The sequence below is a fragment of the Pararge aegeria genome, chromosome 8 (assembly GCF_905163445.1).
Source record: "Pararge aegeria chromosome 8, ilParAegt1.1, whole genome shotgun sequence".
Lineage (NCBI taxonomy): Eukaryota > Metazoa > Arthropoda > Insecta > Lepidoptera > Nymphalidae > Pararge > Pararge aegeria.
In genome coordinates this window covers 2,428,645-2,454,301 of record NC_053187.1, presented here as the reverse complement: position 1 = coordinate 2,454,301, position 25,657 = coordinate 2,428,645, and the positions used below count along the sequence as shown (strand labels likewise).

Here is a 25,657-nt window from a genome sequence, read left to right as displayed (position 1 = left end):
TGCTTCCAATACCTTTGTACCTACATACAACTATCAACGGTTTATTGAAACTTTTAACTGCAGAGTAATATGGACCCAAAGTCTTGCGCTTTCTGACGAAAGTTTGCGAAATAAAATTAGTAGTACCGAAATTGCAACTTAAAAATGAGTTTCATTAGGTTCATATTACTCTGTCTTAATTGTCTCGACACTCGAACGATTACAAACGTTCGAATTTTATATCAAAGGATGTAATGCCTGAGATTATAACGCGAATTTACACTCACGCAACCCTTTCTGGACAAGGTCTAAGACTCGAGACTAGAATCTTGAACTACGATGACAATATTTTAAGGTTAAGTGAAAATAGTTAACACCCACAAACAGATCACTCGTGCCTACAAAAATAAATAGTAAAAGAAATAGCTATATCTTATTGCCTTAATAGTGTCGAAATTCGTCGAGTCGATTTATCGTCAGAAATATTTATTTATTCATGTATTTCGAAATTGCACTATAAGTAGTTAAATGGATGTTGTACGAATGTGAACTTTACTACAACTGTGTTAAGGTGTTGATTGGAATGGTTAGGAAAAATCCTAAACTAAAGGAGATACAAAAAATTATACGTCGTTTAGGGAAATGTCACAATCTCTCATCTAATGCTTTAATTTCCGTGAGGTTTAAAATATTATAAACGAACTTAAACGACAAGTATTTACACAACTCGATCACTTTTGGGTGGTGTATGAATTTCATTATAAAGTTCACACTTGGTTATGATTTTACATGTATCTCTTTTTAGTAAAATTATTCCAAACCCGGCAGTTTAAGTGAAGTTCGCATAATAAATGTTATTATATCACATAGTAGTTAATGTACCCATATACATGTTTAATGTAGGTATATGTAATGAGTGTCTTGATAACGTACAGGCGAACTGTAGCTAAAATACACTTTGTTTATTTTGAAGCTGTATACATTTTAAGTTCCTAAGAAATATTTACACCTATTAAGTATTGTATGAAAATCAACTGTCGCAGTCGCAAGTACGCACTAAATTGCGTGTAGTCCGTTATGTCAAAAGTGACGTAAGTCAATTTGAAAGTTAACAAATCCATTTTCAGTATGGTATTGTATCATATTGCTTCAATAGCTTTTATTTTCGTGATTTGTGGACACCAGAATTTGCACCTATATTACCTACATACGTAAATATTGTGAGAATAAAATAATTTATTACAAAAATAAACCTCAATAAGGAATTGGTAGATTCAAAACAGGACGCCGTAATTACCTTTGTTAACTTAAAAATCTAAAAATCACAGTATATACACTGGTATTAGATTTTCTTGGAGTAGGATTAAATACAGCATTATATATATATCCATCATTTTCATCTGCTCACTTAGCGCATACTCTGTGCATGCCCTCCAAACAGGCTACTGGACGGGACTGGTCGCTATTCGGAACGTGCGTTCAGACAATCCGATTTCCGACATATTCACTACATTAGAGTATACAAGGTTACTTTTCGAACATTGGCAATTTTTTTTTATAGATTGTAACAATAACAACTTTAATATACAGTTTTAATTTTGTGATTCGCTCCGTAATGATCCGGAATTCCATTCCAGCTTCCATTTTCCTTATAATATGAGTACCTTCAAATCATGAGTGAATACGCATCTTCTAGGAAAGCGCGCTCCACCTTAGGTTGCATCATTACTTACCATTAGGTTTGATTGCAGTCAAGCGCTATCAAATAAAAAAAGTGCTTGTCAATTTTTTTTCTAATCAAAACTACCATGACGTCATTAATAACGTATTTTTGAGGTAGAGACAAACTGGTTGCACGTACGCGATGTAAGCGATGTAAGGTGGAAGAATTATTTTGCACTCTTGTCCCGCGTATGCAACGTAATTTGGCATCAGACTAAGGACGAACTTGTGACGTGCTACGTGTTAGTTCTAAAATCTCATTGGACACATGCGTGGGTTAGCCTACGAACATCCCCTCCACCTTCCGATGCCGATGTGGACGTCGCAGGTCGTCGTTGCGTGGGAAGAGTGTGATCGCATATGCGTGGGTTCCCATTGCAAAGATTTTCATATGGAATCAAGAGTACCGATATCATAATGTGTTGCACGTTCTGCGTACGTGAGATCCGTTTGTCTCCAGCTTTATACTGATCTCTACATTCTATTTTTAAGATTTTGCCGAGGTTCGAAAATTTACACTGTATATAGAAAATAAATTATAGGTTGTGAATATGTTACTATTATAATTGTTTTTAGCTACAGTTATACGTCTGAAAAATGAGCTTAACTTTTTTACCAAGCTAGGTAAGGTCTACGATTTGTTCCGAGGTGGAGATATAAAAAAATTTTACAACGAATTGTATGGACTACACTCTGAAAGAACATCGTGACAATCGATTTTTCTAAGCGTTTTGTGTGCGTTTTCATAGAAACTCGCGAAAATTATTTAAATAATCAAATTAGAAAGATGATTTTGGTGTTTGGAAGTGGAAGTTTTATAAACTCTTGTCATATTTCATTCAAAACACTTCCGATGAAGGTAATTTGGGAAATGATAATACAAGTGCAGACAGGCAATTGTATGGAAAGATAAAGCAAAATCATGTGACTGGTTTATATAAACTATAGAAACATATATTTTCTATAGAATTTGATCTTTACCCTTGGTATAAGAACGTATGGCCCAATATAAACTCTACGCCAACTCGAATTAAATTTAAAGCAAGCACTCGACTGTAGACTTTACATAATGTGACATACTCGTAGATACTTTCTTGAAGTGCTATTGGCCCAAAAACTTTGAAAAGTCAACTTGATATAAAGCTCACATTCCAATGATTATTTTAAATTGCAGTGCTGTGGCCAAAGGTCATTAAGCTTTAATTCGGCAGATCGATAAAAGTTTTATGTGTATTACTTTTACAATGGTGAAAAAGTAATAAACATAAAACTTTTATCGTTGTCTGGGACAGATCGCTTTGTCAACAAACAAGGCCAAATTGTACCCTATCTAGGTATCACGTTCTTGTGGTGCACAATACGAGTTTTTATTCATTCATATTTAACAAGTGTAAAAGTCAGACCCTCAACTTGTAACATGAAAATCCGAAATAGGTACTATTTTTTTTTAAATCGAAATCAAACCATTATTGCATTTAAAGAGTGTGGTCCAAGATGGATGTATGTTAGATTGTAAGCATCTCGATGTATTTTGTTGTTGTATATTATTCAGCAGTAAGCGAGGACGGTATATATGTATTGTCTGATAATAAAGCTAGTCATGTGTTTATTCTTGTTTCATTATATCCATAGCCCTAGGCTGCTCGCACACACGTCAATGTTATTGATTCTGCATATTGACAATAATATTGCCTGCGTGCGAGGCGATTGAAGAGTAAATTTATTGATAAAAAATTGGTTGTCTGTAAAGTCTGCTTACTGATGATAGTTGAACGTGACAACGTCGTAAGAAAATACTGATGGAATGGTTGCATTTTTCAAAAGAAAATTTTAATTTTATTTGTTTGATAGATATTATCGTTGCTATAAACAATTGACACCTCACTGCACTTCATCCTTGCCGAAAACATGTAAATGTTTTATTGTATAGAAGCTGTCCACGCGGAGGCATCGCTCACTCAAGTAGGAGAGAGACAGATGTCGAACGCGGAGGCCGACTGTGCCTCTTTGTCGCTCGTTCCGCGCTCTCGCTAGCACTTCAAGCCTTGAATGGAACGCCTCAGAGCGAGGTAACGCCGCATACGTCATGTTTTTTCGTTCGTGCAGCCGGCTTCATCGAATTATAAGACGTTGTCGTACACCAAACACCTTTGCGCGTTCTAGTTATACTACTATCTCTTTAAGCAGTATTCTTTTAAAATGATGGTTTCATATGACACCCTGATAAGTTCCTAAATTAAAGCTTATAATTCTAAAACGATACAAAAGTGTCAATAATATTAAAATAACATAGCTTTAAGCGGTGGTAGAAAGTCCCTTGCACCACATACACAAACTAAACGTCTAATGGTATTTATTACATTTGCCTTCTTTTGTGTGCAATAATAGTACGTTGTTATACTAGTCTGCTATGTCATTACGCTCAAATTATGATAAATGATGCATGTGTGTTTCATATCTTTTTCAAAAAGCTTCAAAATCAGGTATATATCATAATTTTCAAAAAGTACGTAGTGATTTTTCGATCGCGTGTTGGAGAGTTCATGTTTCAAGCTGGGTTCTCTGGTCTATAAAGAAACCCGTTAATCTGATATAATTTATTTATTTTTGCCAACCACGCGCCTGCGACTGGTGTGCACATAGATTTCGTTACAAAATCCTTTGCGAAGTATAATTTTAAGTATTCGAGGGTAATCTACAGGGGTAAACAGATAAAGGAAACAATAATTTTCTCACAATAAATATTATTTCAAAATTCCGTGCACTAGCCTAGTTAATGTACAAAGATCTGGCCGCAGAGAAACACAAGTCAAAATAATATTTACAGAGAAGTTTATAAAAATATACAATGAGATGTATGTACTGCTAAATCGTTTAAATCCACCTGAATTTATAGTACCAGTACAGCGCCCCTAGTACCAAACTCGTGTCTAGTCTCGTGTCATCATGTCCTCATTACTACATAACATCAGGTTAATTTTAATTTTTGTAAATTGCAATTAGGATGACTGCATTCTTAATCTTTTCATAAATTTTTAGTACAAAATAAAGAAACATGCTAATTAAAAAAAAAACTTTATATATTTTTTTAACACAAGTGTTATTTTTACCCTAAACATACTTCGTCAACATGTCCTCTCATATAAAGTCCGTAGAGATTTGACGCCATCATTTCACGACTGGGATGAAAATATGTTAACATTATCATAATATAAATCTAAAATCTATCTAAAATAGAATAATGGTCTTGCGAATGTGTTATATAAAAGAAAATAATCACAGTTTGGTAACACGGGTGCTGCACAAATAGTAAAAAATTAAAAAAAAAACATTTCATCAACCAACATAGAATGGCTCTTACTCCAAACTTGATTTTTTAACATCATTTAGATATAATCAATTAAATATCAAACAATCATCAAGCGGCAGGGCCACGGTTTATGCTGATGTGACAAGCCAGAATCCGTGGCCCTGCTCTGAGAATTCTAGCAATTGGACTAATCAATAACATGAGCGTAAACAACGATCAAAAAATATAACATTTTAATTAAAATAAATAAAATTGTAAAATCTCAAGAAGTAAATTAGCGCACAAGTGCTGACAGACTGTTTCGTGATTTTTCTACACTCCACATCTTAAAATCTCGATTTGAGTTCAGTTTTTTTTAATCCACTTCGAAAAGGGGAAATAAAAATCTTTGTATATTTTTCCACTAAATAATACTGCGACCCGATTAACGAACGAAGATTGAATTAAATTTTAAGCTTTAATTGTAGTACACCTCTTTGAACAATAAAATACAGTAAATAAAAGAATACAAAAAAATATGCTGAAACAGGTTCGGTTTTTATTCTGTTTTAGCTTTTGCTAAATGACACCATTCTTTCATATATTTCATCCATAAAATATGACACTAATTAATTTTGTTTTTGATTCATAATCAGGATTTTAAGATATGAACGGAGACAAAAAATTCCTTCAATAATTTATGAGACCTCAAATAAAGAATGTGAGGTTTTTTTCAAAACTAATAACACAATTTTTTTTTTCCAACAATTTACTTCTTGGTTTGAATGGCAGTTAATATATAGTCCGCAATGACAATTCCTAATCCAAGTTTAGGAGTAAGTTGAATATATTAGCTAAACAAAACACAATGGTTATAGCAACATCAACGAATGGTGCGGACAATCTAAAATGTATAATTATAGTTGTAAATAAAATATAATATTACTATGACGGAATCCGTCATTCGCGATTTTGTATATTTCATTTAATTAAAATTATATTTAATTCTATTGTCGAACGTTCCCATATTCTCACCACCAATTTTAATGTAATTTGTGTAAATCAATGATTTTCTATGAGAAGCAATCTGAAGAGGAAAAAAGATCTTATGTTACCTTATTTTAATGTGCAAATTCGTTCACCTTTTTACAGTCAGCTTTACTTTCCTTGGTAAAACGTTTGTAAACTCATTAGGTCAATTTTAGTTGCACGTTACAGTTTAACGTTCCAACAGATCAAACTACGTAGTTTAAATTTCTATACCATGGGATAATCAGGGCCTAGTATACGCCACGAAATTTGAAAAAGAATTGTTTGTTCACAAAAACTCCATACTTTTGATATTGTGTATACGCGAACAAACACTAAGATTATGTGCGTCACCCGCACGTCCGCAGCTTGATAAAACTTGTTCATTTTAGTTAAACCGGTGTCGTTTGACAAACCGATTTGTGAACATCTATCAAACCGCTCTCTCATAAGTGTAGAGTCAAGTCGACGCGATTGTATTATCAGTTAGCTAGCTCTGCTCAAAGGCATAGATTTTCGTGCTTTAACTTTAGATATGTTAAAACTCATAAAACAATTGTAGCAATTCTGTTGTAAAAAAAATCTCACGAGCTAAACTAAATTGACCGGTCTAAATATAGTAGACTACCAACTTGCTGTATTAGAAGGGAGTTCACAATTATGAACAATATCACTCATTATTTTCACTTCACTCATCATTGCTTTATTAATATTATATTTAACATCAATTCGTTTTACTATTTTAGTATTACTATATAACACAATTCTACGTCATTCACTTGCAGAATGAATGAAGATCAACATAACGCTTCAATAAATTAGATCACCTGCAATAGCCTACCGATCCACTTAACTAGTCAAATAAAATTATATAAGATTATTGTTAATATTCAATATAGTAGCGTGCCACTGAAACATTTAGTATTTTGACACTAAGTCAATTACAAGTTTAATTATATTTTACTTAATTATAAAATATCAACGTTATACTATTAAACCTATTTAATGATATAAATAAGACTACTATTAAAATACTAATAATTTTATCAAACACCTAACAAGTGTTATTCTTTTCTACATTATAAATAGGATAGAATTAATTTTAGACCTGCCAATTTAGTTTAGTTTATATATTTCTCTACAGAGAATTGACATAATCGTTTTTTATACATAGATTATTTTGTTTTAGTTATTAAACTATAGTGCCCACGGTATGAATAGTCGTCAGGTCATAAATGTTAATAACAATGGGTGCGAGTGAGATAGACTACAATGATTTAATGCCCGACGACTCGGTTCATAACGCGGGCACCATATCTATTATTGCAGTTGGAATCTAAATGAGGTATAAAACATGAACGATACATATTGGATGTTGTCTCTGAAATTCTCGGGAAAGAGATAAAACTAAAATGTTACTTCAAAAAATTATTATAAGACCATTCGTTCGACTTTCGTTGAACTTTGATTTCGGGCGGTTGGGCACCACCAACCATAACAGACTGAAGTTTTCTTTGGTACTTATTAGTACGCTGTTAGCATTAAACAAGTTCGACTATGAAAACCTCTTTCAATGCGCCCTTTCTTTAAAGGTATATAACTTATATACCTACTATAATATTAAGCTTAAATTTAATAATTTCAAAGCATTGGGGAAACTGGGTCTATGTCAATTCATAAAAATAGTATCCATGTTTGGGAGTTTATAAGCTGTCCTAGAATATTTCCTTGAGAAGACAAGTACCTTAATATATATCTATTTTATTTATCTTTGCGATAGTGAGAAGTAGCGCAATGGGTATCCCATTTAGTTGACCGTGAAAATAAAGTTTGGATACGTAATAGGGATTTAAAATGAATGCTTCGAGTTACGAAAGTAACCTTGAAATTTTATAATTTTAATATGATGTTGGTAAAGTAATTATTTCTTAGTGTTATTGGCACTGAGCCGTACATTTACGATGTAAAAACAAAATGCTACATTGCGAAAGAGGTTTTGTTAAATCCGCAAACTAACGTGTCGTTGCTAATGGTGGGCGCACACTGCCAACTATCGCCGCGCCCGTCGTGGTGAGTGGAAGCTGTCACTGTGGTACTTGGTGGCGTTCAGAGCGAGAGCGCCGCGGATCGCTTATCGCGGCTCTTGTTCCGCGCGACCGTACGCGCCTTGCAGGCTGCCGTGTTCTGTAGATGCTGGAAACAACGCAATATTAAGATAAGTTATATGTACAAATACTTATGTAGCGGCGAGGTTTAAGCTTAAACTAAGGTATGTACGAAATAATATATTGATAAAGTAGATTTAATTTTACTGCTACTTCAAAATCCCCCTTTAATTTTCAGTTTTTTCTATGGCCGTCTCAAGGATACAAACTTCGCAAAGAAAACTTAAGCGATTAAACCATAAGGTTAACCAATGTTAGTTTTTAAATTCAGGAGTTAACTAACCGCCGAGTTAACTTACTGCCGAGGCAAATATTATCCTATGCCCAGAATGGCATACTTTATCAAGATCTATTCACCGGTTGAGCTGAACATAGGTAACTAACAAACAAAGAACCAAAAAAAAAAAACAAACAGACAGACACTTTCGCATTTGAATGGATTACGAATTTTGATAAACCTGGTGAACGTACAGGCAGGCAGACAGATGGACAGAGGAGCCTTATTAGTAACAGAGGCCGTTGACCTGACATGCAGTAGTAGCAGTAGTAGTAGACATGCATTGATAAAAAGAGCCAAGAGAGTTTAGTAGTGTCAGCACTCACCCGCTGCAGCTTGTTGAGCTTGGCCTGCGGCATGATGACGTCAAGCGCGGGGTGCGGGGACAACCGCAGTGCCAGGCGCAGCGGCGCACAGTGCGGCGCCAGTGCGTTGAGGCCGGCGCCCAGTGCGGCGGCCAGCGCGCCGTACGCGATGCGAGTCGACCACGAGCACAAGGTCACCGTGTCGCCGCCCACGCGCATGCGCTCCGACTCTACGCTGCCCTCCTGCAAAATTATTAACAACCTTATTACTAGACACCTAAAGTTCATAATCTATTTAATTTACATTTCTTAAATATAGTTCAACGGGTACATACCACGATTTGCATAATATTTTGGATTTGTCGATATTCCGACCCAGTTGCATGGATCGTGGTCACGACGGGACTCAAATAAAATATTATCGTTGTATGTACCCGTTGAACTCTATTTAAGAAATATTGATTAATCACGAAAATCTTAGTTTAAAATGTCTATTTAATTTATTTATTAAGAACATGCATATTACACGTTTAAATATAGCACGCACACAAAAACACGGACTGATATGCACGTCAATCACAAATGCACATAGCATTGACAAAGCGCCATGTAAACTTAATTTGACGAAAAATTTAACTCACCGATAAGTGTTCGGTGAGTTTTTTAACCTAAATGAAAACATTTTATTCAGCAATTAAATTATTTACCAATGAAATAGCGAGTGCTTAGATTTATTAGATACTGAATAGTGCAAAGTGGTATATATTTATATATATGTATTTTATAAATCGCTTATTCGCTTAGTATCGCAAATTTAGTATGCATGACTACTCCCTTACAGATTAGCCCGCTCCATGTCTGCATCATAGCTTACCCCCAGGTGAGATTGCAGTCAAGGGTTAACCTGTAGTGGGGGAAAAAAAGGGTCTGGTCTGGCAGGTCTAAACTCACCTCGAAGTACTTGAGGATGTCGCGGAATGTGGCCCGCTGCACCTTGCGGTCCCGCTTGGCGCGGAACTTGTGCGAGTCGCGCGCCAACTGTTCCAATTTGGGCAGCAACTCGTCCTCGGCCCACGCGAAGCGCTCGTCGTCGCCACACGCCCGCTCGTGCGCTATGGCCAGCGCGCCGCCCGCAGCCAGGCGAACCTGCGGGCACAAACGCACATGTTACAGCTATTTTTTATTTATTATGCAAATTCAAATAATGTTTAATTCATGTAGACCTTATCACAGGCACTTACGAACCGTTCATACATTTAACATGTTAACAATAATGTAAGGTGATGGTGATAACTGCATTCGTTTAACATAAAACGAAGGCTAGGAGGGTTCCAAACGCACCCTGGTCTAAGAAGAGCCCACAACAAACTTGGCCAGGGGTTTTTATGTTATCATCATCTCACAGTCGAGTTAATGTTAGCCATGAAGTTAGAGAAATTCATACCAAATCTTTTTTATCATACTTGTAATCCTTAATATTATAATAGGATTTGTCTATAAGTTTTTCTATAAATATCTTATTTTATCGAAGCGGTGATAGCCCAGTGGGTAAAAGCTCGAATTCACTTTCAGAGGGCCTAGGTCGAATCCCAACACGCACCTCTACCTTTTCTAAGTTATGTGCGTTCTAAGTAATTTAAATATCACTTGCTTCAATAGTGAAGGAAAACATCGTGAAGAAACCTGCATGCCTAAGAGTTCTACATAATGTTCTCAAAGGTATGCGGAGCCCACCAACCCGCACTGGGCCTGCGTGGTGGACTACGGCCTTAAAACCTTCTCATTGTGGGAGGAGACCCGTGCCCTGTAGTGGGCCAGTAATGGGTTGATATGATGATTTATTATGTATGTACCAGAAATTGTGACACAAACATAAATATATGAACAAAGGAAAGCTTATCTCTATAAGAGAATGCAAAATTACATGACTGGTTGGTTGATAAATGCTATTACTCGGTAAGAGAGTTCTTGGATAATAAAATATAATTTTTTAGGTACTAATTTAATTTACGTTATTTTTTTATTTACAATCCATGATTATAAATATATTGTTCCATACAGTAAAATCAATGATATTTTTCTTATATTCAGCCAACATATTTTGATTAGTTTTTTTTTTTGTTTAATAAATGTATTTGTTTAAATTAAGATTTGCATGACATATATTATGACTAAACATGTATACCTACAATGTTTTATGCAAAGAAAAGAATTTTTGAATTTGAATTTGAGATCTCTTCCAGCTTTTATTACGGGAGGCAAATCTAACTTGTGTCTAGATGTCACAACTGCTAAAAAGAGTTACATTACCTCGAGACTGCACGCGTCGAGCATTTCGGCAAGGCGTAGGAAAGATGGCTGCCGTTCGGCTAGTAGTGTCCTGGCGTGCTGCGGCTCTGTCAGTGCCAACAACAGTGCCCAGCCGTCCAGCGCCGCCGCGTGCCACGCGCCCTCTTCCACGGCAGCGCCCGATACTTTGACGCTACCGTCGCCCTGGAAACCATACAGACATAGTAATATATAATATAAGAAAGTTTTTTTTTTTTTAATAAATATACAACGACAATATACACATCGCCATCTAGCCCCAAAGTAAGCGTAGCTTGTGTTATGGGTACTAAGATGACTGATGAATATTTTTATGAATAATATACATAAATACTTAGAATATATACATATAAACACCCAGACACTGAAAAACATTCATGCTCATCGCACAAACACTTTCCAGTAGTGGGAATCGAACCCACGGCCTTGGGCTCAGAAAGCAGGGTCGCTGCAAACTGCGCCAATCGGCCGTCATATAAGGCTGCCTTTGCACCCTAGCCCTAACACCATAAAAATATAAAAAAAATTAAAAAGAAAATGGACTGTTACATTATAAATATTAGAAGCGACAGTTTACTGCCGAATGAAATCAACTTCAATGGGGCCCACACATAAATAATTTATCGGAAATGCTTAGTTCTCTTTACGAGGCTGCATACAATTAGTAATTAATTTAAGGGTAATTGGATATCATTTTACAACAAATTACCAAATGAAATATTACAGAAAAATCGTATTATAATGTGTGAAGTGAATTGTTCTAACTTCATAGCTTAGTATTAATTTACTGTGAGATGGTGATACCATCCCCTCACAATTATGTAAGAATAAATTAATGAACGCTTCATAAGTGCCTGTGATAGGCCTACTCAATTTGATTTTAATTTAAGTACTATTACTGTTTTCCTTGTGGTTTCCTATTCTGTTGTGTTGCAATAAAGTTTTTCTATAATCGTCTACATCAGGGCTTAACAATAATATTTCAATTCCACCGCCATTAACTTTTTGATTTGCCTTTTATGAAAAATTGTGTAGAGATCACATTTATGGGATGGGGTTGTTTTTTTTTGCTTAATTATTTGTTGAACGATTTGTTAAAATTATTTCTTAAATTAAAAAAGTGAGTATTTTATTTTTGTGCCTTTCTGCATAACTTACCAGTACCTATCCTATCTATTTCAACAATCTAGGTAAAGCGCGGGCGCCGTAAAAAAAAAATCTCAAGTTATTAGTGTGCCGCATGCTTTAAAGGTTGAGAACCCCTGATCTAAATTTTCAATTGAACCTAACAAAAATAAACATAATATTTATAATCGTTACAAAGAAACAGTAAAAGTTAGCAGCTTTTAATAAAGATATTCTAAATCCTGTGTGTAGGAAATACACAGTATATCATATTTATACAAAAAAGAACGTCTGGCGGAGACGCGTACTCAAGGCCAAGCCACGCAGGCAATAATATCGAAGGCATTGAACCATCCGTTCAACTGTTAATATAGATTCAATGTCATTAACACGTGCTAGGTGTTGCCAAGTATGTATTGGAAAATTTGTTATTGTAAATTAGCTTTTAAATTAAAAAATATATATATATATATTACGACAATACACACCTCGCCATCTAGCCCCAAAGTAAGCGTAGCTTGTGTAATGGGTACTAAGATGACTGATGAATATGTTTATGAATAATATACATAAACACTTAGAATATACATAAACACTTAGAATATACATATAAACACCCAGACACTGAAAAACATTCATGCTCCTAATACAAACATTTTCCAGTAGTGGGAATCGAACCCACGGCCTTGGCTCAGAAAGCAGGGTCGCTGCCCACTGCGCCAATCGGCCGTCAAACAACAAGTACAACTGGTAATATAGATTCAATGTCATTACCACGTGCTGATGTTATTGCAAAATTTGTTATTGTAAATTAGCTTTTACAATGACTAATGACATTCAAACAGATAGATAGAAATTTTATCGTACCTGATCCTTTAAAAACCGTTTGGTTTCCCGAGATAAAAAGTATGTCACTCGTTGTTCTTTCAACTATTTCAAAAATAAAGTTAGTCGGTAGTATTATCGCATTTATTATAATTAATTAGGATCTTGCTCACCTTTAGGTAGCTCCCGCTGAATATGGTCTCAAACATTCTCATCACTTCCAATATCGCGCTCAGATCCTCCTCGAGCAGGTAGCATAGAACCGCGAGCGAAGAGCAACACTGAAAGGAGACACTACTTTATATTACTTGCTCTAAACAATACCCTCGTTCTTACTATTAGTATTATAGACTAATTCAGTGTTATTTTAGCTGACGTTTTTTTATAACAGAATCGTAGGGAGACCAGAGCACAAAATATGTCAAAAAACTATCCTTTGCAGGAGGAGACAAAAAACCAAACTAATAAAACCGTTTAAATGATTTTCTTATTTTACCGACTTATTGGGGTCTTAATAAACTTAACTTGGACTAAGTAATTTAAATTTTGGTATATTAAAAAAAAAACTATTTTATGTGATTTAGTCTGAAATCCTAGAATTATAATCCTCATTTAAGGGAAGTCATGTAATGACATTTTTTTATTTTTACATTCTTTTTTCCTTTCATCTTGAAATTCTGTTCCAATACAGAAGAACTCTACACGGAATTATAGAACGGTTAGCTGCATATATTATATGATAGTGGCGTGCACTTCATACATGCCCGAAAGCATTGCCTACCCAAATTTTTTTATATAACTCGTATATTTATTAGATTAGATTTTTAAAATGGAAAATGACATTAGATTTTTAAAATTTATTGTCATTTTCCTGCTTTATGTATTCCCTGATCAATGCAACATGCACGCCACTGATCATACTTGTTAAGGGTATGAGTGCAATATATATTATACCCATAACAGGTACCGGTTACTACATCGTACCGGAACGCTAAACCGCTCGGCGGCACAACTCTGTCGGTAGAAATGAAGCCAACCACGGACGAAGCCTGTCACCAGATTAGCCTGTCAGCCAGCCAGTCAGTCAGTCAGTCAGTCAGTCAGGCTAAAGCCTTTTACAGTTATAGATTACCTCGGTGCGCGTGTCCAGTGAAGCGGATTTGTCGACAGCGCCTGCGGCGAGGGCGGGACGCATCTCGTCCAAAAACTCCTCTATACCTTCTTCACCAATCTGCAGACGAAATCATAACACGTTGGTACATCTTTATACATTGTTTTATCATAACTGCCCTGAGGTCTTTACGAAAAGTGTTATAGCTCGGTTTCAGTCCTCGTCATCATCACATCAACGAGCTATTAGCAGCCCACTGTAGGGCATGGATCTCCTCCCACTTTTTTTTGCAAGGGTTTGATTTTTATGGGATTAGTGGACTCCACGCACCTTTGAGAACATTATGGAGAAATGTCCGACATGCAGGTTTCCTCACGATGTGTTCATTTACCATTGAAGCAAGTGATATTCTAATCGTCCGAGTTGAAGTGCGTCTTGGGATTCGAATCTCCCCCCCCCCCCCCTCTCCGTAAAGTCTAAGTCCTAACAAGTAGTACACAGGATAAAGAGTATAATTTAATATTCCATACATGATGTCATGGTTACATCAAACCCATTGTCAACAGAAACCGTAACGTTAAAATTCCATTAGCTTATCTTTTGCCGATCATTTTTTAACTAGTTTCACATAAGTGATGTAGTGAATTACGTAAACAATATAACGATAGTTTCACTTTACAATCTATAAATAACGGTTATGTAAGAAAATGAGGCGGTGACAGCGTAAATTGATCGATTTATCCGGTTAAGCAACGACTTTGAAAGATAAATGTTATGTATGGTCTTAAGGTGGTATGGCTAGGTTATATCGACTCAGCCCATAGAATCATCAAACTAAAGGGGCAATTGGAAATATGTGGGACATATAGCTCATATAACAGATGGAGCTGGAACGGTGAATCCTTGCAAGTAAACGCAGCGTTGCGTCGTTAGGTCCTCAACAAGGCGGACCTTCATACGTTCATAACCTCAATGATTTTTTATAGCTCCATGTTAAGTATTTATGAAGACAGCGGTAAAAGCTTTGTGTTTAGGATTTTACATCCGTTTGTCAAGTATTGGTCTTGCGTGCACCGGTGCGAGAATAATAATTTTAGGTTTTAAGATAATTCTTTTTTTTTTTTTTTACATCGGCATTAGCTTTATTTATTATTATTGTACTATAAAACAAATCTATTCTATGGGACTATTGCCTGAAAATAAAGAATTATTATTATTATTTCGGCTAAACTTTTATGGGGCAGAGTTCGAAACCCAGCACGCCCTTCTAACTTTTTGACGGCCGAGTGGCGCAGTGGGCAGCGACCCTGCTTTCTGAGTTGGTCTCAGGGTTCGTCCGTGGGTTCGATTCCCACAACTGGAAAAATGATTGTGTGACGATCATGAATGTTTTTCAGTGTCTGGGTGTTTATCTGTATATTATGAGTATTTATGTTATATTATTCATAAACATATTCAACAGTCATCTTAGTACTCATAACACAAGCTACGCTTACTTTGGGGCTGGATGGCGATGTGTGCATTGTCGTAGTATATTTATTATTTATTTATATTTTATAACTTATGTGCGTTTTTAGTAATCAAAATATAATTTGCTTCCAACGGTGAAGGAAAACATCGTGTAGAAACCTGCATGCCTGAGAGTTCTACATAATGCTTTCAAATGCGTGTGGAGTCCACAAATCCGCACTAGGCCAGCGTGGTGGATAAAGGCCAAAAAACCCATTGTGGGAGCAGACCCATGCCCTGTAGTGGGCCGGTAATGCGTAGATATGATGATAATCAAAGTATTTATAAGTTTGCATTTATAGTTAATTTCTATATTCTGTAGTATTTAATGTGCTTTTTATATGGGCCTAATAGTTTCAGGAAACTCATATAAAAAGCAAACAATAAAAGAAAAAAGAAAATATAAAAGAATATACAATGTGCAACCGAATTACAAAATACTGTTGAATTGTGCATAAGTATATTTTATAAGGAATCTCGCCCTAAAAATATGAAATCAAAAGAAGCGTATATTTATTTTTCGTGTTTACTTAAACAACCCTATCGAAGTAAAAGACCGACACGCGCATAGTATCTACGCTACGCGACGTGTACCTAATAAAGTGTAAATAAAGCAGGAGTCACTTGATTTTAATTATGCATGTGATATTAGGGCTGTGTCTGATTTGGCAGTGGTTTTAAGTAAAACTACTTAGGTTTTCGGTGTCACAGATAAGTCTCAGCTGTCTCTGAGACTTAGTATTATTTCGGTTATCATGTTGAATCATCAATCAAGTAGAATAGATTTGGCTAACTCAAAAACTGTTAGCGTTTCTCTAACCTCTAAGCATGTGAAGTAATATTTCGGTTTACATTTACACTTTGCATGCATAAATAAAAAATTTAGTCCAGCAGTGAACTGTTATAGACTGATTGATTATGTATTTTACCTGAAGAGCCAATAACGGAGCGACAGCTGCCGCGGCTCGTTTCTCGCCATCCTTGCCCCGTCTCAGCGACTTTGTGACGAGCTCGGTCAACGTTACCCGCTGGCCGCACAGTAGGTGGGCGAGGTACCGTCTCTGCAGCGAGTTCTTCAGGGCGACAAACGCGGCGGCCCGCGCGGCGTTAGCCCGGGCGCTCAACGCGTCTATAATCTCCAGTACCTTCTCTTCTAGCTTGAGTTCACTCTCTGTAAACATAGGCGTAACTATAAAAAACTTCTGAAAGCACTAATAAATCGATACGACTCTCCAATTTACAAGTTGTATATTAAACTCCACGTAGGGCTGCCTTGACGCAGAAATTTTAATTTGTAACTTTTTTTTTTATATTGCATATTAATATTTAATGTAAGTTTTTTTTTTATTTAGTTTAGTTTTTAATTATTCTATTTCTGTTATAGTGTAGTGCGTAGTGATGGTCATAGATACCAAATAAATAAATAAAATAAAAATGCAATCAAGACTAAGATTGGGTAACTTTACATAGTATGAAACAAAATCGCTCCCGCTGTTTGTACGCTCAGATCTTTTAAAGTACGGAACGGAATTTAATGCAGTTCTCAGAAATTGATAGTGATTCCAGATGAAGGTATATATACTACAATACACACATCGCCATCTAGCCCCCAAAGTAAGCTTAGCTTGTGTAATGGGAACTAAGACAGCCGATGAATATTTGTATTAATATAATAAACATAAATACTTATAATATACAGATTGACACCCAGACACTGAAAAACATTCATATTCAGAACACAAGCATTTTCCAGTTGTGGTAATCGAACCCACGGCCTTAAGCTCAGAAAGCAGGGTCGCTGCCCACTGCGCCAGTCAGCCGCCAAAATGTATGTAGTTAATCTTAATATTATAGGAGTGCAAAGCAAGGAAATCCAAACATTTGTAATTAGATGTCGCAATAAACCATTTTTGTGCATGGCAAACGCTGGCTAAACTTTAGATTAAATTAATGTACTACGGAATTGTATTATGAATCACTCTTAATTACCCCACACTAGTTTCTTTGTTGCACCCGTGCAAAGCCTAGGTACCCACCCAAGCTTTGCACGCTAGTTTAAAATAAATAGTTATAATTATTAAACCATAACCCTGAGAATTGCCCGTAGTCCACGTCGCTGGCAAAGTACAGATTGGTATAAACTTTACACGCCTTTGAGAATATCGTAGAGTCATACAGGTTTCTTTACCATGTTTTCCTTCATCATTAAGCTAATGTTTAAATCTAAATAGTATTTTTTTTAAATAATTGTAAGGTTTCCTGTAGTATCCAGTCCGGAGTAAGAAAAATCTGCCTCGGTGTGCAGGTCAAGGTATCAGGAATTATCTATTAGCCACTGTCGGTAATAGAACCCGGGACTTTTACTTATGTAGCGGTCTCTACATTACATCGAGCGTATCACTATAGCTCCCGTACACTTATAAGACAGCCTCGCCACTGCGCCAGGGAGGTCTTCAAAATCAGTCAATATTACGGTATCTATATCAAACTTAGACATCTGTATGTTCCACTAGATTGTTGTTTCGTTTTTTTTTCCTAGGTTTCTTGGCACGTTCTCCCAGAACTCTGGAGGCTAAAACACGTAACTTCGGCCAATAAGTGTTTGTGCGTGTGTTCCATATAAAATAGGCTCGGTAACTATCAAATATGTGTTAGAACTCTACATATTGAATTTTTCTAGCCCTTGAAACTTGAAGACAGCCATTATTAGTTTTGGTATATATATGACCGAAATTCCGCGAAGTCTTCTTGTTAATGTGTTGGTGGAATAACCGCCATCTGCCGGTTCAAAGGGTTTGAACCGAAAGATGGTGGCGCAGTTAGCCAGTTTCCCAGAGCTCCACATGATATCATTATAGCATCTTTAGAAGACATTTCTCTTCTTATCATACTCCTTGTAGTAATTAGGACTCCGCCTCATATGCTCTGGTAATTTGTTAACAGATTTTCATTTTCAACTCTAGATGCTGTTCTGGTTCCACTCATAGTTCGTATAAAGCATAGAAATCTTAATAGCAAGACATTAGAAATGCCCTTTAGCACTTTAAGTGTAGAAAATACTCGTCGCCGAACGAAGACTTCCAGCGGCTGTAGGTACTACTACTGCGCATACACTAGTTGTTTCAGAGCGTAAAAGGCAATGAAGTTTAAAAATTACAACAAAATCGCTAGCGGTAACAAATGTTTTGTTAAAATTCGAGTGCTCTGAGTCTCGTTCGCGGCGACCAGGTGACGCGTACACAATATGTCTACTGTCTTGTTATTATGATTACTATGATGGAGCGTGCGTACAAGATAGTCAGCGGTTTCTACGCGATATCGTACCGAACACTAAATCGCAACTCTATGTCGGTAGGGTGGTTATTATCCACAGACGAAGCCTCCTACCAGACTAGCGAAAATTCAGAAATTAAGTTCTCCAACTTCAATATGTTGTTGTAAATTGGACTATATTTAATGGAAGACTATAAGCTAGTCCCCGAGAATCTGTCATATCTGTTAATAAAACATTAGCAAACCTTCCGCATCGATCTTGACGAAATTTGGCACTGATGCAGTTTGGATTCTAGAGCACCGTTTCCGCGGGAATAAATAAACTTTTTCATTTATACTGTACCAGCTATTGCCGGAGTTCTTAGTCCGCGTTTATTACAGTTATTTACAGATCCCGTAGGAACCGTTTGGTTTTCCTGTGATGAAAAGTAGCCTTTGTGTTTCTGTCTTTTGAAACTAAATATATGCCAAAAAAACAAGCTGATTGGTTGCTTAATGGACTTAACGTGAAGGATGGACAAACAAACATACTTTCACATATATGTATATAATATTAGTAAGATAAGAGTTTAACCGTTCCTATGATTGATTCCAAACTTAAGACATACTGGGCACATATTTTATGCGAGGATAGCGTTCCCGCAGTTCCCGTAAGATTAAAAAAACAAACGCCGATAAAGTCGCGGGCAATTAATTAATTAAATATATGGAATCTATATATGCAATGCACAAAAATCTTCCCACGAGAATCCTCAGGAGATGTTTACTTTCTTGAAAGAAAATGCCTCCGTATCGAAATATCTAGGATGTGTCTAGGTGTGTCTACCTTTGTGCCAAATTTTGTCAGTGGAGAGCCTTAGAGTTAATAAAACTGAAGGTTTTGAAATCTTGGTACAAAAGCTTTAGTTATATTAACTATCGATTTATACGACGACCTCCTTTGCGCAACGGTGAGCGCTGTGAATTTAAATAGGCAGTTGCGGGTTCGATAATCGGTAGGGGCAAATTTTGGAATTCATAATTTTTTAATTTTTCGATTGTCTGGTTTGGATGGAGGTTTTGGCCTTCGCTAGTTACTAACCTACCGAGAAAGAAGAGCTGCGCGAGAGCGATTTAGTGTTGCTGTGTCGCGTAGAAATCTGTTAGGGGTATGAGTGCCATACTCCCTAACAGGTTAGCCCGCTACCGAGATTGCGATCAATGTCTAACTTGTAGCGGAATAATAATAAAAAAAAACTATCGATTTAAAATGTGCAATTTGATTTTTCAAACAAATTTCGTCATCAAAAGTAATTTAAGATAACATGCGTGCATTGCAAATAAAGATAAAGAGAAACGTGATAAGAGGATTTAAAATATTACATTTAACAACAGTAAAAGGTTTGCGAATGCAATTATAAACATTTTTTGTTTTAAAATCTTAAATACTTGAACGATAACAAAATAATAACTACAGTACACATTTTAAACACAGACATACTTGCTTGCATATTTTATTAGATATGTATTCGAAATGTCAAATCATCTTAAATGCAATGCAAAAAAACCAAATCTAAATATTTGAAAAGCATCTTAATTTGAACAAACAAATCTTTTTTTTTTTTCAACCTCATTAATAATTTAAAAAAATGTTCTACAGTAGATAACTGGATCTGCTAAGCTTTTCTGATCAAATAGATTCATCGAAATTGGCTCAGATTTGAAGGAGAGATTCAGAGGTAATAAAAAAAACATGAAGTTTCAGTTTTTATAAAAATTTCGCAATAATGCAAAGAAATTTGTTAGAATTACTATTATAGCAAGGACCAGTGGCATTTCGGGTGATGGAATCAAATCTTTTAGGTTCTTTGCTAGATCCAAATTTTAGCAACACTTAGAAGTTGTGGTGGAGCATGAAACTCTCATACACTGAAAACATTAAATATTCGTGTTTACATACAGGGTATGGAAGTTTACCTATGTTTAGTCTTGTACAACAATACGGAATATGCATGTGTTTATTCATTAATTATTTTACATAGCTATTTAAAAGTAATAGTTTGAAAAAAAAAGTTTACTTTAAACGCTTAACATTATGGCGTGCTTAGTATAACGTCATGTTCTATGAAAACAAAGATATAATTTGAGAAGTTAGACACCTTACACCTGGGAACTATGAATTATTCATTGTTCTAATCAGCTCAGAATAATCAATTAATTGGTACTAGGTTGTTAGCCTCCACACTCCGTGACATTGACATTTGTCGTCATAGACTTCCGACAATCACGGGATCTGACCAATGGCGTCGCTTTAAAATATATTTGTCATCATTGATTTAATATGTCACTAATTGCAAGCTCAGTTTTTACCGCTATTAAAAATAGTTTTAGGCGTTTTTTAAAGAATATATTATGTTATAATAATGTTTTAAGTTATGGCAGTGAGGCTCATGAATGTGTAGTTTTTTTTCACTTTTTAAAATTTTATATTTAGTTCCAGGAATATTTAAGCAATACTATCAATAGAGATATAATTCAAGAATATTATGCTTATTTTAGATCACATGCATATATCCTATCATGCCAGATATTGGGCATTTCTGGAAAGAAAATCCCTCTAGAAGTCCAAAGTTAGGAAATTACTGTTGTTCACTACGCCGTCGTTCGTCCTGATTATTACAAAAAATGGTAAGAGCCTGCGGTGTAACAAATTTGGCCACCATGGAGGGTTTAAGCACTGATTCCCTTTTCAATTTTCCTTTGTGGGAAAGATAGGAGAGCGAGAGAGAGAGAGAAAGAGAGAGGTAAGTTGAGACAACCCTAACGCGTTATGCAAAATCAGGGGATACTACAGGTTGATCACATTCGAAATATGCGCTGCGACTTTTTTAGCGTCTAACATGGCGACCTCTTTTAACCTATATTAAAATATTGATCAATATTTCAATTATGAAAAACCAATACTAGATATGAATTATGCCTTAATTTTAAACAGTTAAGTATTTAAGTATCCATAGTATTTTTTTTTAAATACTGACAGATATTTCATCCATATGCTTGCATCGGTTGCACTTGATATAGGATGTTTTTTAAAGCACCGAATCATCTTAAATACAATTCTTTACATTATTAATACATCAACTGTATTTGGTTACGCCATTGAAAGACGGAAAAAAAAAATCGCTGCCTATACAGAAATTTCTTTCAGGCAATCCTTGGACAAAAGAAGCTAGGTATTTCTAAATACAAGAACAATAGATTAATACTACAACACAGATTAAACACGTAGTGGTGATGTCACACCACTTACCAGTGGGCTCTCTCTCGTCAGAATCGGAGTCGGGGAAAATAATAGATGTTATGCTGAAACTGCAGCGTCTCCGGGAGTATTTGTACCACTTTGTCTTAGTCTTACCGTCATCTGGGAGGTCAGAGCGTTCAGAGGTCTCTGAGCATGCCATGTCAATTCCAGCATCTTCATCGGAGGAATAAGGCTGCTCTGTTCTTCTGTGTTCTGAAAAGAAAATAGAAATGTATTTAATGAAATGTATAGTACCTATCATCAGTAGATAACAGAAATTACTCTAGTTGTTCTATTTTTATTGTTAACAAGAGATACGGTGCATACACGAAAATAGAAAAAAATATCAAACTATTGCCTGAGCACTGCTATTATTTATTAGATAGATAGATCTAGATTAACAATATTGAATTAGTAGTAGTAGTATTAGTAGAATTCAGTTGTCACAGGATTATAAAACTAGTCTATGCGACTTGACTTTCCAACTGTTCTTGACAAAAATCACATAGTTCTGTTGTGGGGTGACAGAAAGAAAAACAAATTAAAACATTTGCTTTTAAAATATTGTTAAAAAAATAATATGTAATATGAGTGAAACAAAGGTAAGCAACAAATAAAGAAACAGGCACATTTTACATTTATAACATTATATTGATTCTATAATATGTAATTTACTATAATCATGCAATGGAATGTTGTTATGCATTCAAATTGTTGCTAAGGTCAGGCAGTTATCATGCCTCAGAAATCAGACTTAACATGCCTTTGAGAACATTATAGAGAACTCTCAGTTATGCAGGTTCCCTCACAATTTTTCCTTCACCAATAAAGCAAGTGGTATTTAATTGCTTAGAACTCACATAATTCTGAATAGTTAGACCCTTGAAAGGGAGACTGCAGTCTTAGCCACTAGTCTATCATTGCTTTTCATTCATCATTTAACTGTTTTATTTTAAAATACAGATGTTATTATACTAGACATAGGGAACAGGTTAACTTTCAAATTCAAATTCAAAATTCATTTATTTTAAGAAGCCTAATACAAGCACTTTTGAAACGTCAAGTCTGTCCGTGTATAGTGACTCTACCACCGGTTCGGAAGGCAGATTCTACCGAGAAGAAGCCGGCAAGAAACTCAGCAGTTGCTCTTTTCCATCATCAAAATTTTACATTTTACATTTTAACATTCATTTTTCTATCTTGTAAGAGATGAAAGCGGAGGCGGATGCTTCCAAGCAACCTTGTCATTAAGAAACTCATCAATTGTATAATAACCTCGCTGTAATAAATGTGTTTTAACACATTCTTTAAACTTATGCATTGGTAGGTCCAAAATTACCTTAGGAATCATATTATAAAAGCGTATACTCAATCCCACAAATGACTTCTGCACCTTTCACCTTTCTCAGACAATATGCAGATGTCACTAATTTATGACCATTTCTTGTAAGTCGACTGTTTATATCCACTTTTTGTTTATAAAGACTAATATGTTGTCTTACAAATACTATATTGTTATAAATATATTGTGAGGCTACCGTAAGTATACCAATTTCTTAAAATTTTTCACAGAGGGATTCACATGATTTAAGTTTATATATTGACCGTACAGCTCTTTTCTGCAATATGAATATAGTTTCAATATCAGCAGCTTTGCCCCATAATAAGATCCCGTAAGACATCACACTATGAAAGTATGCGAAGTAAACAAGTCTTGCTGTTTCTACGTCAGTAATCTGTCTAATTTTCCTGACGGCGTAGGCAGCTGAGCTTAGTTTACCTGCTAGTGTATCTATATGGGTACCCCACTGAAGCTTACAATCCAACTTTATCATAATAATATCATAGAATAATAACAATTTAACAAGCATTTATTATTAAGCTTTAAAATTTTACATTCATTAATCTATCCAGTTAGATTAAGAAATTTAAATAACTTTTGTGTAATAAATAACTTTTAAAGCTAAAAAAAAATGTTATGTAGGGATTCTTAGAATTTGTGTTTATAAACTGATTGCACTGCTCTTTTCTAAGATATAAGTAAAGTTTCTTTATCAAGAGCTCTGCTTTTAACAAGATCTCTTGTTATGCTGTAAGCACTTCTATTTGGAATGTATGTTTTGTATGTGGAAGCTCTATCATTTGAAACTCAGTTGAAGTTTGACAAAGCACTGAATATATATTCCAATGTTATTCTCACAGTACAGGGTTTTAGACCAGGGTATGCATGAAGAAGGACGATGGCATTAAATCCTTCTGCTTTATGTGTTATACAAAATTTTAGGGTACACAATGCTCTTGTGCAAGTATGAATATCACCCCACTGGTTCTTATATATTTGTTCGTAGGGCTTTTAGTAATTTGCCCTTGTTTATAACGTAACCTCTTCTATCAGTACTTAAAAAAAGTAAAATTATTTGAGTTGTCAAAGTAAATCTATATTATTATATAAAGTGTGTCATTCACAAGTAAGTGTGAATATGATCCGTTACAGTAGTCATATTATTGTTTCATAATGATGATAGACACATGTTTCACAACATTGACATTGCAATTCTTGTGATTTAAGGATTTTAGATTTATTTTTGTGACTAAGTAATAATACAGAATTGAAATAATATTATGTAATTTTGAACAACAAAATGAGCGATGTCTTTACTCCAAGGTCGTATTTGTATATAATTAATATGTAACGAAAAAATATAGGAGAATGTTTTAGTTGCCAAAGGCATGATATTGTGAAATCGGAAAGTGAAGGTTCTATACATCGAGCGAACCAGGAAGTAGTTGCAACATAATAATTTCTTTGTTTTGCAAGCATATGGTTTCTCTGGGATGCTATCGCGGATTTAACCCGTCAAAATTTACTTGGTGGCATGCGAGCGTTAACTGCAGCACAAGGTCGCCGCGTGATCTCATTCGTGGGCAAATTCCAACCACAAAAATATCTCAATTAACAGGAATAACGGGAAAACAGAAGGAAAACTTACCGAACTTTCCTTTTTTCTTTCCTTTAGGCATGGTGATTGTGGATTTGGGAACTTTGCGATAAAAATAAAATAAAATTCACTAGTTTAATTAACTACGTTTCTCACTTAATCAAGACGGAGGAAAGTACGATATATCAGTTCTTATATAGCGATTTGGGCACCAAATGTAACATAAAACTAAAATTTCAGAAAAACTTTTTAACATGTTTATCCGTATATCATGCACACTGGACCCCACTTGTTTTTGCAATGGCGTCTGACTCTGACAGCTTGTCGTTGTCATTATATTGGGTGCGCGGGTAATCGTTGTCCGCCATCTTGATCGTCATTTTTCGGATGGTGCTGCCATATCAAATTATAAGATTACCTTTAAAATCCTAAATTTGGTTGCCGATGTCGTTTATTTACCTAGTTAGAATATATACACGTGAGGCCCTTCCAGCATCTTGG

At 35.4% G+C, this 25,657-nt stretch overlaps 1 protein-coding gene across 1 annotated transcript; it reads right to left on the bottom strand.

The window, feature by feature from the left end:
• Positions 1–4,428: 4,428 nt before the first annotated feature.
• Positions 4,429–25,488, bottom strand: LOC120625612 (interferon-related developmental regulator 1). Its single transcript, XM_039892684.1, has 9 exons — positions 25,208–25,488; positions 22,332–22,430; positions 16,594–16,835; positions 14,177–14,275; positions 13,218–13,325; positions 11,077–11,259; positions 9,718–9,912; positions 8,788–9,009; positions 4,429–8,212 (listed from the first exon to the last, which is right to left on the bottom strand). Exons 1-9 carry the CDS (start codon positions 25,236–25,238, stop codon positions 8,126–8,128), a joined length of 1,266 nt encoding a protein of 421 aa, XP_039748618.1. The 5' UTR covers positions 25,239–25,488; the 3' UTR covers positions 4,429–8,125.
• Positions 25,489–25,657: the final 169 nt, after the last annotated feature.

Bases quoted from the DNA above. Each gene is read 5' to 3' on its own strand.
- LOC120625612 (XM_039892684.1), bottom strand. From the start codon at position 25,238: ATGCCTAAAGGAAAGAAAAAAGGAAAGTTCG. The intron at 16,836-22,331 runs GTAAGACTAAGA...CTATGTTTACAG, and splicing joins CTCTGACCTCCCAGATGACG to AGAGTGAACTCAAGCTAGAA. The intron at 9,010-9,717 runs GTGAGTTTAGAC...ATAATTTTGCAG, and splicing joins ACATCCTCAAGTACTTCGAG to GAGGGCAGCGTAGAGTCGGA.